Source organism: Lates calcarifer, linkage group LG7_2 (assembly GCF_001640805.2).
Source record: "Lates calcarifer isolate ASB-BC8 linkage group LG7_2, TLL_Latcal_v3, whole genome shotgun sequence".
Classification (NCBI taxonomy): domain Eukaryota; kingdom Metazoa; phylum Chordata; class Actinopteri; family Centropomidae; genus Lates; species Lates calcarifer.
Genome location: NC_066854.1, coordinates 12,205,968 through 12,223,390, shown reverse-complemented (window position 1 = coordinate 12,223,390; position 17,423 = coordinate 12,205,968). Strand labels below are relative to the sequence as shown.

Below are 17,423 nucleotides of genomic sequence, written 5' to 3'. Positions count from 1 at the left end.
GTTATATTATGTGATGCCCTGTCCCCAGTATGACTTTTAGTTGGCAGTTAGTTTCTGTTTCTAATAAATCACTGAACTGTTTGAGACTGGTCCCTGAGTCTGCACTTGGGTCTCTCCTCCTGTGTCCCATGCCCCCGAACGTGACAATGTTAGTTTTGAATTGTAAAAAAAAGGTTTGTGATGTGAGATGATTTACTGAAGTTCTTTTATATTTTAAGCATTTTATAGTGAACTCATGTAAAGATTTCTATGGTCAATCAGAAGCTTTGGTCCCTGATACACTGAATTTAAAAACTATTTTGACTCCCAAGATTAAAAAGTTCCATAGCCCATGCTGCAGAGATGCATAAAACAGCCTCAGAAACTCCTCATTACAGTAATAACGGAAAAGACCTGTTGGAAACGTTGTTGTGGGAAAGTATCTGTATCTAAATGGCCCCTACATACACACCTATATTCATTGTGAAATGCTTTGGCTAAAAGCCTTTTCCTACTCCACACATGCAGGAACTCATTTTGCAGAATAATTGTAGTTTTTATACATGAAATGACCAAATCAGCATTGTCAATCATTTTGCCATCTCTTTGCATAAAATTGTGTGTAAAATGGGTTTTCAGTTTAACCTCTCTGACCATACTTTCCATTTATTCTGAGCCTTTGATTTGTGTAATGTCAGTCACAGAGACACGAGGTACGCCTCAAACATAAACGGCTGCTTTTGCAAAGAACACACAAAGCTTTTTGTTATGGAAGTATCAAACAGACTTATTTGATTGATTGCTTTCTGCACTGGTTGAGTAGTTTTCTGTGAAATGCTTATCAGTATGCTTATTATTCTAAATAAACAGAGAACCCAATGCACACTAGTGCATTACAGGTTGTCTAGAACCAGGACTATGTTTACAATACATGACTGAGAGACCATTCAGAGGGATAAAGTTGTTACAAAGAGGGAGACAGAATTTAACCTAAAAAATCCTGGGACTTCTAACTGGGAAAAAATGGGGTTGTACAAGCCATGGATGACGTCACAGGCCCTCCCTCAGTACACCCTACAAGACACAACAAATTTGATAACAATGGCAGAACAGACTCATTAATGGACCTGCAATCCTGAGTTGTGCTGTTTAGTTGTGAGCTGTGATTCAGACACACACACACACAGAAAATACTGACTCAGCTAGTTAGGTTAGGTTAGGTTAGTTCCTGGTTGAGAAACTGTTCTTGGCAGGCTACCAAGAGGGTAACGTTATTATGCCAATTCAATAAAACAAATTGGTCAATTGAGTATGTGTCATAATTCTGATAAATATTTCCAAAATTCTTTAATGAGCTAGTTTCCTACATTATGTTCCATTTTTGTAAAAGCAAGGCCCTCCACAGTGTTATTCACATTGTCTAAGGACCCCACAATGCAAGTTTTTCTATTTTGAAAAAAGTCTTCCACCTGTATGAGAGTAATGGTACAAAAGTGTAGTTAACCACCTCTGGCTGAATGCATATTGTCAAACAGACATGGTCTGGGATAAGAAAAAAATAGCTCCACTGCACTGTTATCAATATTATGTCTCTCTCTATGCTGTAACCACTGCACAATCAGAGTTGACTGGGAGCTTTGTTAAGTGCTGCAGCGTGTGGAGGCTGCCTGGTCATTTGTTGATCAATGTCCACACAACACCAGGGTCTAGTGCTTAGTGATGGCAGGAAAGGGGGAGGTGGCTGTAAAGCAGCTGTATATAGCATACACTCCAGTGAGCTCCTTAATGCACAGCTGATTTGATTAACACAGGGTGAGGTGTATAACTGCAACTATAAATATCCTGATAATGGTTTGGTTTACCATAGAGGACTAGGAAATCAAGTGTGTGTGTTTAAATCAACACTGGTCTGAGGAGGACTTGCACTAATAAACAACCAGCATCTACTGTTGATGCAGTTTGGCAGAAATAACATTGAGCTGATGGTAACTAAAAAGATCCACTAATATTCTATGTTTCAAACAATCACATTTGATCCTTCTACCTACTACCACTAGTTGATTATGATGGGAAAGTAAAGCCTTAACACAGAGACAGAGCTGTTGTCCCCTGCATTGCCACCTTTTGAAAACCATTCTGTTGATTCTTTAAGTGAAAAGAAGTAAATACAACATCTGCAGCACTGTTACTTTTTATTTCATGAACTTAAAAATAATAGACATTAATTGTGCAAAAGATGCAAAAGATTTGGCACTTGACTATATCAGTACATACTATGGTAGATATCACTGCTTGCAAGCAGTTAAGAGTTTTTCTATTCTTGATTTTGGAATTTTCAACCACTTCCTGCAAACTACTTCAACTTCTGAGATATTTTTAGAGTTGTCTTCCATGTTCTAGTCAGGGAACTGTGAGCACAATTTTAAAAGCTTCAGCTTGTGTTTCTTGAAGTAGTTCCTAGTGGACTCAGAGGTCTGCTTTGGATTACTGTCCTGTTGTAGAAGCCAGCTTTTTTCAGCCTCAGCTTCTTGACTTGGATCCCAAATTTGCTGATATTTAGCGGAATCCATTTTTCCTTCTATCTGTGCAATATTTGCTGCTCTACTGGCTGCCACAACCCAACCCCGAAGCAGAATATCTCCACTTCCATGGAGAAAGCTGGCAAAATGTTCTTTTCGTCAAATGCGGCGCTTTGACTTTAAAACACACAACCGTGGCCAAGGAGCTGAACTTGTCTCCAAAATAACTATACGATGCTAACTATACTTCAGACACTGATCTTTGCGATGAGGACACAGGTTAGGTTTCCTTCTGATAACTGTTCCATGGAAGTGTATTAACATTTGAACAAGGGTTCATTTTTAAAATATCTGTTTGCTTCAAGTTTTGCATTTATTTCTTCTCACTTCAAAAATCAACAGAGTATAGAGTTTGCCTGTTAGTGTCCAAATTTTTGCACACCATGCTGCAGAGACAAACACTGTGTCTGTGTGTGTCCTCCTACCCGGTGTGTGTCCAGCTGTGACTGCACGGTGGGGACATCGCCTCCTACAGGCGGCTCCTGCTCCAGCTGTTGATTCTTAAGCCTCAGCCAGTTCAGTAGCTCCTGCAGGGACATGTGGAGCCTCTTCCACGGAGCCATCTCTGAGTCCAGATGGGCCCTTATAACACAAACACAGACATTTTTGTTTTTTTTACTTTGTGTTAACTACATGGTTTTTCAAAGTAAAGTCAAAGCATTTCCACTCCAACTCTCCCCTCACCTCATGCTGAGGGTTTTGTTGCGCAGGTCATTCCAGCGCTGGTTCATGTTGTCCAGACGTTTCCGGAGCAGAGCACCATCCTCTGAGTCCTCCAGCGAGGTAACAATCCTCTGGCCATTCTCATCCAGAGAGTGGTACAGCTCTGTGTGGCTGTCAATCTCTGCCTGGAGGTCCTGGTATCACACACACACACACACACACACACGCACAAACACAAACACACAAGGGAAAAAAAAAAGCAGGAGCAGTAAATTCAGTTGAAGCACACACGTCATTTTGTTGGTAATAGCAGCCATCTTTCAGGAATTCACTTTTTTCAGTGCTCGGTTAAGAGTGCTCCATAATGGGATCAGGAGCTGACAGAGTGATTTACTCTCTGGGATTGAGCCATAATGCAGGGCTTAATGCATTGTGGATAGGCACTTCTGTAGCACTGAAATGTCAAAATGTGTTATTCAGCCTAGAATCAGCTGCTGGCTGCAACGGTGGTCCCACCTGTGTACATTTTTCCTACAGACAATCCATTACTGAAACTGTTGTTGTGGTTACCAAGATAGAGGCAAACAAAGTATTTAACAAACCAATCTTTGTAAAGAGAAAAAGGGAATAAAGCTTGATTTCCTGTGAGCAAAGTTCAGGAAGTAGACAGTAAAAATGCTGCATGTGAAAGCAAATTAAATGCCACTGTTGTTAATTTCAGAGCCCTACTACGTCTCCACCAAGTTACTTATTATAGGTAAAATATCAAGTGTCACTTAACTGAATCAATCACTAAGGCTTGATGAATAATTTAAATGTATACACACTTTCACCAGGTATTTATTAGCCTTAACAGAAGTCCTTCCACCTCTGTATACAAGTAATATAACTGATATGAGCTTAAAGTTATAATCCATATGATGGCCCCAGGGCTTCTGCCAGGTCTCATGTGTGTTGTGTTGTTCTTATGTTGTGCATTTGTGTTTTAGTGTTACAGGTTCTTGGTTGGGTGGAGCTAGAGGACATCAGGGAAGTGAAGACAGTCGGCCATTGTCTCCCACTGGGTTACAGACCTGCCCCCATCCTGGCGCCACTTTGTGTTATGTTAGTTTTGATTTTCTGTTTAGTTCATTTAGGATTTCCTTTGTTAGTCTGGCAAGAAATCCATCTGCCATCTACCTTAGGTTAACAAATGAATCATTGTTAAATAAAATGCTTATGTTTGTATCTCATATGTGTACTTTATTTGGTATTTGCTGGGCCATAGCATCCATAATATTTTCATGAAATCAAACCATTTTGATTCTATATACGGTCTGCACTTTTTCAGCAATACCAAGTTCATGTATTTACATTCACTATTTACCTCTACAGTAGTTTTCATTACTAGAAGCAGAATCCACCATCAAGTTACCTACCTGAGCATGAGGGATTCACAGGAAATGATGCATTAATATGTATTACATATTACTGGACTGTTTTATCATGATGTCATTTGTGTTTAAAATCGTGTCATTCTGAAAGAAGTTAGGACCCACTTTGTCACACTGCTGACCTTTTAGGAAGGGTTTATGGAGAGTAATGTTATAATAATAAATGATCAAATCAGTATCTGCACTTAAAGTTAAAGCACTTGGTGATTTGCATAGACATGATCACATTCAACTCATCACCATGTTGTTCAAACATTGGGGAAAAAAGGGCAGCATAAGTACCAAAGCACTAATTGTTGTTCTTCAATCAGTGACGTCATAGTGGCATTTCATTTTTCCCTCAATGTAATCAAATTTGAGTAAAGCCTTGAAAAGTGTTGTTAAAGAGAAAAACATCCTGTTAAAGAATCTTACACTCACTGGAAGTTTTATGTTGAATTAGATTACATTAAAGTTTCATGATACCTGAAGGAAAACTGGGTCATTGCCCCAAACAAAAAGGACACAGATGAGAAGAGAGCAAATAAAAAACACTGAACACAGTGAAGGTGGAGTGCAGTGTTAATGTGATTTTAGAAAGTGTATTCTAGTTTTTCTTGTTACCTACATGTTCTCTGATCCCTATAACCTGGACTTTGAAGACTTGGAATCAACCTGACACCTGCACCCTCATTAAACTTAAATATCTAAATTTTAAATTGGTGGTTTCATGTTTTATTAATGCCTTCTATTTATCAAGAGTTTTGAGAAAAGTACCTCTATACTTGCCTACAAATGTCTCATTTGAGGAGTGGGTATTGGACTCAGCTTACTTTTATGCCTTTAGTAAATGTGAAAAGCACTTCAGTCCACAATGCAACAAATGATGAAGATGCAAAACCTCCCTCTAACAAAAAAGGATCAGAACTCTACTACAGTAAAACTTAATAATTAGCTTGACTTGTATAACAAAACACCTGCGTTACAGATGACACATTTTTCCAAAAATAAAATTCCATAATTTAGGATTCAAATGCTTATTTATGAAAGAACATTGCCTGATTTCTTTCCCAACCTGAACATGGTAGACTTTCCTGCGCAGCATCTTCCAAACTTTACTCTGGTATCCAAAAGCTAGATGTCAAAAAGAAGAGGAAGCATCGTCATCTGCTTCTTCTAATCCCTCAAGATGTGTTCCCAGTGTAACTGCATAAGAATGCCCTCTGTTTAAATGTGTGTGTGTGTGTGACAAAGAGAGAGGGATTTGGAGATGAGGAGTAAGGGAGGGAGCGTCACAGAGAGATGGAGAGAGAGTTAGTTACACATAAAAAGGGAGATGGAGTAGTGGAGTGTGAGTCAGAGCGAGTTAGAAAGACAGAGGGGGTGAGAAAGAGAGAGGAGGAGAAGGAGGAAAGAGGCAAAGAGACTTCGGTGATTAAAATGATGAGTCCGCTCATTTTCCAATTAAACGTTATCTGTGTGCAGTGTTGTAGCTTGAGATTGTGTGTGCGCGCTCTCTGGATGCAGTGCCGCCTTGCCGTCCACCATTATAATTGAACACAGAGGACTATCTCAGCACTGCACACAGTGCTGTTGTTGTACTGAGAGGTGTGTGTGTGTGTGGAAAGGCAGTGTGCACAGACTGAATCTGCAACAGTGTGTGTGTTTGAAAATCAGTTCCAAAATGCTGCATGTGTGCCTGACTGTGTTTTTCCTTTACAGTGTGTGTGTGTGTGTGTGTGGTGTGTGTGTGTGTGTGTGCATGCATGTGCATCCGTGCTGTTGCACCAGAAAGAGTGTGTGGGTGCCGGGTGAGGGCCGGAGGTCAAAATATGTTCTCTCGCAGAACAGAGCCTTCCCTTCAACACCCACAATGCAGTGGGGGGATTTCGCATTTGTCTACCAAGCAGCTATAGACCAATGAAATCTCTCTATTCTGCCATGTCAACATTCCTGTCATACCATCCGGGGCAGAGAGTCAAGGAAGAGTATCTTAAAATCGTGGTTGAGAACTGGAAATGTACTGGATGTCTGGTAGATCTCACGTGACAAAATGTTGCAATCATTAGCTTTTTCATTTTCTTGATTTTCTGTATCACAGTGTGTGTCTGGTCAGTATGGGAGGGACTAAAATATCTTTTGTGTTCAGCCACACTGCTAATCTACCAAATCCTCCTTCTGCTGCACATAAATCATCATTCCTGTTGCCACAAACAGAAAATGAATCTAGCCCACATAAACACTGAACATCAAAAGATAACTGCCATATTGTAGTGTTTACTGATCCACTCAGGTGTATAGTGTCTGTGCTCATAGAAACCCAATATTTCCTTCCTGCTGCTCCTTCACATCAAAGGATAGGATAAATTGTACTCACACACGTACTCACTCAAAATGCATGTTGTAGTAGTTACTGGTCCCAGTAATTGTTCCACCTGTCCATATGAGATTTTAACAGCCTGAGTTAGACAAACTGATTCCTTTAGTAAAAAAATTGCATAAAAATCACATTGCCAGTTTGGAGTGGAGGAATGATCATAGTGACCAATAAGTCTTGTGTGACATGCAGCAAAGGTCTCTGGCTGGACTTTATTGTCAGTAGCATAAACCCTTAGGCCACCACTGCACCACTGTGCCCTGCTGTCCTATGGAAAACCATTCACACTGCACAGCTTGAGAGCTTGTGGTTGTTTACAGTTGATCTTGACATGACTCAGTCATATTGAAAAAAATAACAACAAGAAAGACTCGTACAGGTAAAAAGACTTGGACTAGTCAGTTCAGTCTTTTTGCGTTTTGATGTTTCTGCAATTAACTGCTCCCTTCCTGTTTCCTACGGAAAAATATGGTAAAATAACCCAAATTATTACTGAAATAATCCATTGTGAGATCAATTTATTTGGACCAGACTTCCAAATAATTTAGTTTGGACTCACATCTTCAGAGGATGTTATGATTGTGTTGCTGCTGCATGCATTTAATTCAGTCTATATTCAGTGTGTATGCAGAAGCTGTTAGGGCTTGTGTTTTTGCAAGCTGTCTGCAAAGGTCGTACACTGAACACATTCTGACAGAGACTTAGAAACAATGAACAACAATGAAAATCAATGTTAAGTAACAGTTACATCTTAATATGTGTGACTTGGAAATTCCTCAGTGGAGCTGTGCACAGACTGGGGAACAGAAATATATTACAGAATAATGAGGAGCTATGTGTGTGTGTGTGTGCCCTCTACCTTCCACTGTGCCAGCAGGTTCCTGGCCGCCTCAGGCTGCTCCTGCAGTCTCTCTTTGTTGGTGGCGTCTATTAACACGTTGCAGGTCGTCTCAGCCTCCGTCAGCCAGTTGAGGAACTTCTCCAAGTCGAGGTAGAACTGCTGCAGCAGCTTCAGAGCTGCCTCTAGAGCTGCCTCCCTGTCTGAAACACTGATGAGACACAGACACATGTCACCAAGGCAAACTAGCCACTGTGTAGACACTAAGTAACAACAGTCATTTACCATAAAATTTACAAAAAGAATTCTACTTGAGATATTACATTCATCAATTTAATTTCCTTTTACAGAGTATTCAAAATAGCTGTAACAGAAAATTGTTGTTCCCATAGCACAATGAATTCTGAGAAATACAGTAAGTTTGCAAAGATGTGATGGAAGTTTGCTCAGAATGGCTTTGTAAATGAAAATACACCAATAATGCGATCAGTATGTGGATAGAACAGAACAAGAACAAAAACTCTTAAGACGCAGTGGTGACCAGCCTGACAGGACATCTAAAACTCAAGTTTCTTCTCAGGGTTTTCAATAGTTGTCTAGAGGTATAATCAAGCCCCATTTTGATGCTATTTATTGTCAGGTAATTTGTTTGCAATTTGCCATTCAGTGTATTTACATTCAGTGATTACATTTGCTTACAATTGTTTTCAGCCTGCCGCTCCCTCTCTGGATTCAGATTGCCCTCATTTGATTCAGAGGAAATAAAACAGCATGTGTCTGACCATTTCAGTAAATTTCAGCAGGATTTAAACTCCCTCACCCCCAGCTTGTGGTCTGAAAGCAAACAGACCAACTACATGATTCTGTAAGAGTATATAAGTGTTTTTTTGTATGAATTCAAAATCCATCTGCTGACTGTGAGCTGTTCAGGAAGCAACTGCCCTGTGTTCAAATGTGTTTCAGAATGGTGTTTATATACAGGTAAGTGTTTTTGTGTGTCATTACCGCTTGCTGATGTGTGACCAGGTGGCCATCATGTTGTCGTTGACCTGGGTGACCTTGTGCGTATCGTCATTGGCGTACAGTGTCAGCAGCTTGTCAGCGAGCGCGTTGGTTTTATCCACCTGACCCTGCCACTGCTGCAGCTCCTTAACAAAGAGCTGGAGAGAGAGGGAGGAAAAGAAGGGAGAAAAGAGAGAAAATGTTAAACTGAAACAACTGAATAAACAGCATGATTCAATCTGACCATATCAATATATTTTGAGTTATCCTCAGTGAGAGTAATATAGTTTCTGTTTATTGATCTCACATACACATAGAGAAATGGAAGGTACATCTAAATTCTGAGTAATTAGAAAGCTGTATATGAATGACCAGGCCACCTTCAGCTCAGCGTTTTGTTTCTTCAGTGCGTCCACTGTGTATGTGATCTCCTGCCAGGACTCCAGCCTCTCATTGGCCCGCTTGAGGAGATGATCCACCCCCTTCTTGGCGTTCAGCCAGTCGGTGGAGTCCTCCATCATGTTGTGAAGCTGCTTCATCCTGTCTGAGAGTTTGGTCTGAGAATCCTCCCAGTGAGTCTGAAGCCTATCAACTACGATGACAGAAAGAATGAAACCACAACTTTACTACCATTGGGGTCCAGAATGGCTTTTAGTACTGACTTACATATATAAAAATCTTCAATAGCCCAATTAAAATCTCAAAGACAAACACATGGCTTATAATTAGACAATACAGGGGCTAGGAGAAATGTGTATTAGTGGAGACTATTTTCAGTAGCAGATTAATCCACATTTGGGGAAGGAGGACAGTGTACGTGGGATTGACTCAGAATAAACTACAGTGTGTGTGTTTATAGTAATGAAGGAACATCCAGTCACCCAGTGCAACAGTGTGGCTGAATGATTAATAGTTTTTGGACAACAATGGAGCTCTATGGCACAGAGGAATAAGACATAGGCTTTGGATGCATACACAATACTTATGGTAATATTATATACTTAGAAAATATAGACTATCACCAGACTTATCCTTTAAGTTATTTGTGTTTATAGGTGCAAAATATAGGAGCAGAGAATGTAAATAAATACAAACAGTGGCAGTCATAATAGTGTCTGAAATGTATTGGCTGTGAAAGGTGAGGGTAAAATCTGCAGCTCTGTTTTATCGAATGCACACAAAGAGAGACAAGCATGAAACGAGGGAGAGAGAGATAGAGAGCAACAACGTCCTGATAGTTTGGATTAACAATCAAAAAGATGCTCAATGCTAAAACATTATTTTACAGTGGCTCACTGCTCAGAAGCACAACACAAGCCGAAGGAAAAACAGTAACACCTTATCCATCACCTGAGTTCACTTAATTAATATAAAGCAGACTGTCTTATGTGCTTGGAACATGTTCAATATGTGTGAAAACAGCCTTATTTAGTGGTTTATTTCCATCTGTAGCTTTTATGGCGATAACATCATTTCTAACATGGCAAGCTATTAAATGTGTGTGTGTGTGTGAGACAGAGACATACTGCGTTCAGTGATAGCATTGCGGGTGTCTTGATTGCTGGTTTTGTTCTTCAGGTTCTGGGCTGCTGTGACCTGCCTCTCCAGGAGGGGGCGCCGCTGGTCCAGCTCCTGCAGAGATTCCTGAAAACACAAAATCAATATTTCTTCTTCATCTGCAGTAAAATAAATGTATGCAGGATCTAGTTTTTATGCACAGATTTTACACATTAATTAGAATATAACTCACTTGGCACTGGAAATATTGGCTGTTGCTGCTGAGCGTAATCCAGCCAGCGATTACATTTCCTGCAAAATGTACTGGCATTTGTATTGGTCGTATAGAAACGTAATTTCTAGTAGACAGGTTTGTGGCTGCTGCGTTAATTTTTCAGACTGACAGATGTGATAAATCTGCTGGCCAACTTTCAGTGCACCAACATCTTCCCAGCCATACTGTCATGTAGCTACACCTCACCAGTTACCTCGATGTTTGCTCTGCTGTTAATCTAGGTATCTGTGACTACTGAGGTCCTGACCTTGAGCTTGCTGATGTTGTCGCTGATGTCGTCCAGGTCGGCCACCACCACTCGCTTGTTCTGCACCATGTTGTCCAGCATGGTCAGCCAATCGGTCAGCTCGGCCCAGGACTTGTTGAACTGAGCCAGCGCTGCAGAGTCAGGCTGGGAACTTCCTGTCAGACCCTCATCTGGGACACACATAGATCATTTACTTGTGTCCAGTTATAGATCTGTAAAAAGCTTCTTCTGCTCTATTTTGTTCTTGGGATGTAGGACGACTCAGAGTGAGAGGATACAAGTTCAATGATGATAATATTGTAAAAGTCACACAGAGATATTCATATCTTCAAGCTGGCCACTTTATGAATACAAATGTTAAGCTTACACAGGATGCTGAGTTTTAAAATTCAGAGGTGTCTAACACACAGAGGAAAGAAGCATACATGGAAAAACAACAAGTCTTACTGGCTTTTTTGGCCACCAACAGAGCAGCCATTCTCTCCTTATGCTGCCGCACCAGCTCCAGGATCACTGTCCAGTCTTCTCTCAGCTTGGCATACTTCATCTGTCACACACAAACACACACACAGTCAATTTTGAGTTCATAGATAACGGAGTTCTGCAAATGCAATCAAAGGCTTTTATTTTGACACAGTGGCTTCAGGTGAGTACAACTTTTTCAGGTCTAACATGGTTCAGTGTCTTTAATCTTCAAAAGACGTAACATTCTCTGACGTGTGTTAATGAAGTACGTAACATAGAAATGATGAAATGTTTGAAGCTTTTTTTCTTCACTCTTCTTCATCATAAAGAAAACGTTTCAACAATTGGGAAAATGATTTGATTCTGTGCCTGTGCAAAAAAAATAATGTATAAGTAAGATACCTCTACAACATACAGTCAACAGCATATGAAGAGGAATATATTTGAGAAGGATTATGTTGGTTCTGGTGTTGGTAGTTTGATTTATTCACCTTGTCTGGCTGGCTGGGAGGAATGTCTCTGTACAGTTGATCAGCTCGCTCCAAAACTGCTTCCACCTCTGGCTGCTTGACTTGCACTTCCTCGATGAGCTGTAGAAACAAACAGAGATGCTTATTTGGGGCCTTTATTCAAGAGCAGGCGTTTTCTTTTTGGAAGGATTTTGAAATTCCAGAATTAAAAATCAGACAATCATTTCAGCCAGTTTGAGCTCAAATGGAAAAATATCAGCTGAAAAAACTGGAACTGGTTATTGTGTGTGTCCTACCCTGGGCGGTGGCTCCTCAGGGCTGTTCTCTAGCCTGGCTCTGGTGTTGGACGCCCAGGCTGACAGGTCATCTAGCTGACCCTGAAGCTTTTCCAGCTCCTTCAGCAGACCCTCAATCTCCAGCTGACGCTCAGGCAGAGCCCTGGACACCTAAACAAACACAGTCCGTGACTTACTCAGGCACAGAACACTCTGTCTCAAAACTATTTACTTTTCTTTTTTAGATGGGAGAGACGTTTTTGCCTTTATTTGTTACAGACTCTAGAGAGGGAGACAGGAAAAGCAGGGGAAAGAGAGAGTGACACATAGTAAAGGGCCTGGGCTGGATTCATTCATGTTGCAGAGTAGGAACGACAGAGGCACCCCTCTCCCTATTACAAGTCAGTGTACCATCAAAATTATTATGAAGCTACTATTCTAAGGTACAACTGTTTCACATTGTTGCTTTAAAATTAAATCTACATCACAATACACTGTGCAAAAAGTGAATGGGTCTGAATACTTTCTGACACCCTTGTATGTCTGATGGGAGGGTGAGACCTCTACATTAATTTTGCTCTGTTGCTGTTTTGCTTTTATATGTTTGGAAAATAATAATAATAATAATAAAACACTGTGACATTACAAGAAAGCAAATAAGCATATTTCCCAAAATGATAGATGTGCTTTAAATGCAGGACATTTTAGCCACTTGGAGGCAGCAGGAACGAGCTGTAAACAGGACGTCATTACTGACAGTCATTACTAATTCCAGCAAACACAGAATAACATTAGCAATAATAACTTTAGACTCATTTGGAGTCAAGTTTGTGTCCACCTGGTGAATGTAAGTCCTCCTCTTTTACTGTGTTTTTGTTCTTCACCAACTCTAAACACCTGGCTCTTTAGCTGCTAAATGCTACCTTTCACTGTCTGCTGTTTGGGTGCTGAGTGAATAGCGTACAATAGGGTTTTAGAATTTTTTGGCTGAAAACTGGAAACCACACTGATAAGAACGGAGAGAGTGTACCAAAACAATGAAAACCAAACCAGTGAGGTGAAAGATGCCAAAAATCTCCATAAAGCTGAGGGGAACTGCACAAACAGGTGATAATTCTCTATGGGCTCATTACTATGAGCAACACACTTCACATTATGAGTAGTCATTTGACTAATTTGTTAATATAGTCATTGATTATAGCAGCTTTAAGTAACATTTTCATGTTCTTCCTTTTTCTTTCCTTTTTACAGTGGGATATTATATATATGTTAGATCATACGTTATAAATATATGTCTGCTTATATACTTCCTTAACCACTGGATAAATCTAGATCTCATGGAGGCTGGCTCCATAAAGCACACCCAGCTATAAGAAACAACACTACTTCTGTGTGTATCAACAGAGGCACTCATATCTAGAGCTCCATCAACAGCCACAAATACTCACCACTTTTATCAATACAAAACATCATGATGCAGGCTATGTGGAATGCATTTACAGGCTGCCACAGCTTTGCTCTGATGAGTGTAGATGATGGCATGCTGTTAGCTGTAGTATTCACAGTGGTTAACTGCTGACCTGAGCCCAGCGACCATTGATGATCCTGATGTCTTTCTGTTTGTCAGCAGGAAGTGTTATCTGTTTGTGTCTGTGGTTCAGATCCTCCACTGCTGCCTTCTTAGCAGGAAGCTCCTCCACGCGTGCCTGACACACACAAAAACACACAGACACACACAAATAATAAAATCTTTCAAGGGTATATTGCAGAACAAAACATTACAGCATGTCATTGGAAACCATAACACCCTCTCATTTTTTTATTAACCAACACACAAATGGAAGTACATGCTTTTCAAAGCTGAGTGCAATAATAAAGAACTGTATCTTATTTACATTATGGTAGCAGCTAAATGAAATTATATGCATCACAAACAAACACACAGAGTTCAGCTGGTCATAATAACTTCTATGTTTTGTCTTGATGGTACCTGGACTTTGCCCAGAGTGTCTCTGATGTGCTGTGGCTCTGCAGGCTGCAGAGGGATGGCCAGGACGCCTTCTGCTTTGTCCAACCAGCCTAGCATTGAGCCCATGTCCTCCTGCAGCTCTGTAGCTGCTGTGCGTGCCTCTGCAGACCTGCAGGAAGGCAGCACAAAAAGAGCAAAGGAGGGTGAGACATGCTTTAAACACAGGAATGCTCTTGTAGAGGAACGTCCTCTGTGAGTAATGTACTTATATTGATGAGGCTCAGAGACCTAATTCTAGCAAGTTGCCACCGTGGCAGCTAGATTGGATTTCTGTTAACTTTTATAGACATGGACATTGAGCTGGACCAAGCCTGTGTCCATGGAATATAAGATACTGTCTCACAAAAACAGAATAAAGAGCCACTATAGAGGACAGAACAAATCACTGTGTAAACAGTGATGCCACACACCAACAGGGCAACCACAGAGTTGACTTACCATCCTGAATTTAAATGAAGAAGACTGGTCAGTAAGTATATTTTGCCATTGCCTTACTGATGCCTTGTGGACTAAAGTATTGTATTGTATAAGTAAAGAAATTGGATGATTAGATGCTAAGTACGGCTGGGAAAAACCTGCAGACACACACACACACACACACCTCCTCTTGCGCTCGTTGAGCTGCTGGCAGGCATTAACCCAGCGAGTGTTGAGTAGTTTGAGCTGCGTTCGGAGCCTCGAGGCATCGTCTGGTGTGCTCAACTGGCTGATGTCCTCTCCTGCGGAGTTCACTCTGCCCAACACCACTTCCTGGACAGGTATGGCCTCCGTCAGGTCCTGTAAACACACACACATACACACACACACACAGTGGGAAATTCATTGTTTGGTTGTTTTAACACAGTGTTATAGTGGAGAATCACCTGGCTTCTGGAGACAGGAAAAAACATGGTTTACTCTTACTTAGTTGCATAACACATATTTATTTATGTACATATTTACATATGTATTTTCAAAGATTGTGTTATGATTATATGAACTACTGTTTACCCCTTCTATTACTGTCACATGGTATATGACTGTAAGTATTGGGTCACATTTCAATGTGAATGCAATGGCATAGCTTATAGGTATGGAGTGGAATATAGGCTCTGTTATGTACTTAGTTTTCACTTTTACTTTTCTTTCATTTAGTTATTGTAAGCAGTGGGTCAATGTTGTTGACAGTTTTTTAAATAGTTATAAACTGGGTGTAAAAGAGAGAAGAGGGAAGGGTTTTTATTTGCTGGTCATTAACATTGAATAGAAAAAGTTTGACAATTAAAGAACTTCTTACAAAAAGATGGTATATAATATCACCTCTGATCTTGTTTGCTTGTGAGATTATAGACTGATTCTGTTTGCCCATAGAGACATACTCTCTTCTTGTCTTTATTTGATTAGACTCCTGCAGGTGCTGGCTTTATACCTGATCAACGGGTGATAGGGACTGGCAGTATATGTTTCAGTAACAGAATAGTAATAGAATGTCAATGAATGACAATTTGTGACCACACCAGCATGTTATATCAGGCATCTTAGGATTAATGATATAGACATGAATATGATGAATCCAGTCTGGGGCAGGAAAGCTAAGGAGAAAGAAAATACTCAAAGTGCTGACAAAAGCAGTTTGGAGTTGTGTTACTTGCTCAAGGGCACTTCAGCAGTATTAGTGGACACTGGGGATGAAGTATGAGTCATCCACAACTGGAATACACAGCTTTCTGGGATACAATCATCCGTGTGTATGTAGAGAAATGCTTGAGTCTATGGTGTGTGTGCGTGTGTGTGTTACCCTGAGATGCTGTCTGTGTGCTGCTGGATCACTCTCAGCCAGTTTCAAAGTGCTCTCAGCATCAGTCAGCCACTCCTCCAGAGCTTTCTGATCTGAGACAAACTTGTGCCACTTGGAGTTGCAGTCCTGCCAACGCCTTGATATGCACACACACAAACACACACAGATGTGCATTACTATCAGTGTACAAAATATCTGCATACAAATCTGTTTTAAATGTTCTACAGTGATGAAATCCTGTCCTTACTTCAGTCTGTCCTGGTAGAGCTTGTTCAGTTTGTCCCAGTTGGTGCTGAGGAGGGTGGCAGTCTCCTGGATCCTCTGGCCCTCCAGAGGCCGTGCAACCTTTACCATCTCCTCTCGGCGGGACAACGCTCCCTCCACTGGGCCTCGCAGCTTGTCAATGCTCCCCCTCACCTCCTGTGTGTGTGCAGGTGATGGTTAGGTCATCATAAAGTTCCATTGCTAACTTTTATACAGCAGCGTATTGCTCCAACTGTGACAAAAATATTTGTTCAGTTTCACTATCATAACAAGAAGATATTTTTGTTATAATATTTTTTTTTGTTCATTTCTGGATACCAAATTATGTTTTAACAAGAAACTTTCATGTCACAACATACTGTTTATCTTACATTTTCTTCATTAAAACAGTTTTTAAAAGTTTTCTCATTCTAATATGATACATAGTATGTTGTTTTGATAAGAAACAGATGCAGTAAATACCTGAAGAGACACTGTAGACTAGATATAACATTATTAAATGAGGCTGTTGTTTGTTTCTGTGAGTAGAAAGCACAAGGATCCTAATACTGAGAATGATGATGCTCAACTTGGCAAACAGGCTGGAAACAGGGGGCTTGGCTCTGTCTGAAGATAACAAAAGCTGCAAACAAGCACCTCTGAAGCTGAGAAGTTTTTACTGAAATGTAAAAATAACAAGTTGAGGTTTTACAGGGGGTTATATGTTTGACTTTTTCTTGGTCAGTTACAGTGACTTACCAGGCTGCTGTAATTGTGAGCTTGTAATAAAACCTGCAGGAAGGTGCTGCACCCAACCAAGAAATAGTCTGTGACATGACCCCGTAAAACGTTAGCAGTTTTTCTAGAAAATGTAGACTACAGTGTCTCTTTCTGATTGGACCCTTTTTTCATTTTAACAACATATAGACGCTTCCTCTTTTAACAACATACAAACCATAGTAGGCTTGTTTAATGGAGATAAGTCAGTGAGTCTTTATATAGAGAAACATACGGAGCCTGCGAGGGGGTATGGAGGAGATTGTGCATCTTACAAGATCTTGAGACCTAACCATCAGATTTTTTCCCCTCCATGTCCCCTCCTGGGCTCCGTAGAAACATAACCTGTTTTAATGAGACATATTAATTGACTGTGATATAACAAGATGAAACAATATGTTCTGTTAACAAGAAACATTCCTTGTTAATACATATTATATAATCAGTGAAAAAAAGGAAAGATATGTCATTATAACATGAAAAACATGTTGTAATGTG

General features: G+C 40.4%; 1 protein-coding gene across 7 annotated transcripts in view; it reads right to left on the bottom strand.

Moving 5' to 3' along the window:
- dmd (dystrophin) overlaps positions 1–17,423 on the bottom strand; it is a 286,719-nt gene that overhangs the window by 58,739 nt on the left and 210,557 nt on the right. For all 7 annotated transcript variants that reach the window (XM_018671655.2, XM_051065872.1, XM_051065871.1 and 4 more), the window contains 15 exons: positions 16,153–16,325; positions 15,906–16,041; positions 14,730–14,905; positions 14,090–14,237; positions 13,680–13,805; positions 12,121–12,270; positions 11,846–11,944; positions 11,337–11,436; positions 10,890–11,059; positions 10,377–10,494; positions 9,231–9,442; positions 8,854–9,008; positions 7,870–8,059; positions 3,243–3,415; positions 2,984–3,140 (listed from right to left, as the gene is read on the bottom strand). In XM_018671655.2, the coding sequence (XP_018527171.1) occupies positions 2,984–3,140; positions 3,243–3,415; positions 7,870–8,059; positions 8,854–9,008; positions 9,231–9,442; positions 10,377–10,494; positions 10,890–11,059; positions 11,337–11,436; positions 11,846–11,944; positions 12,121–12,270; positions 13,680–13,805; positions 14,090–14,237; positions 14,730–14,905; positions 15,906–16,041; positions 16,153–16,325 (2,283 nt within the window). The remainder of the gene's footprint in view (positions 1–2,983; positions 3,141–3,242; positions 3,416–7,869; positions 8,060–8,853; positions 9,009–9,230; positions 9,443–10,376; positions 10,495–10,889; positions 11,060–11,336; positions 11,437–11,845; positions 11,945–12,120; positions 12,271–13,679; positions 13,806–14,089; positions 14,238–14,729; positions 14,906–15,905; positions 16,042–16,152; positions 16,326–17,423) is intronic.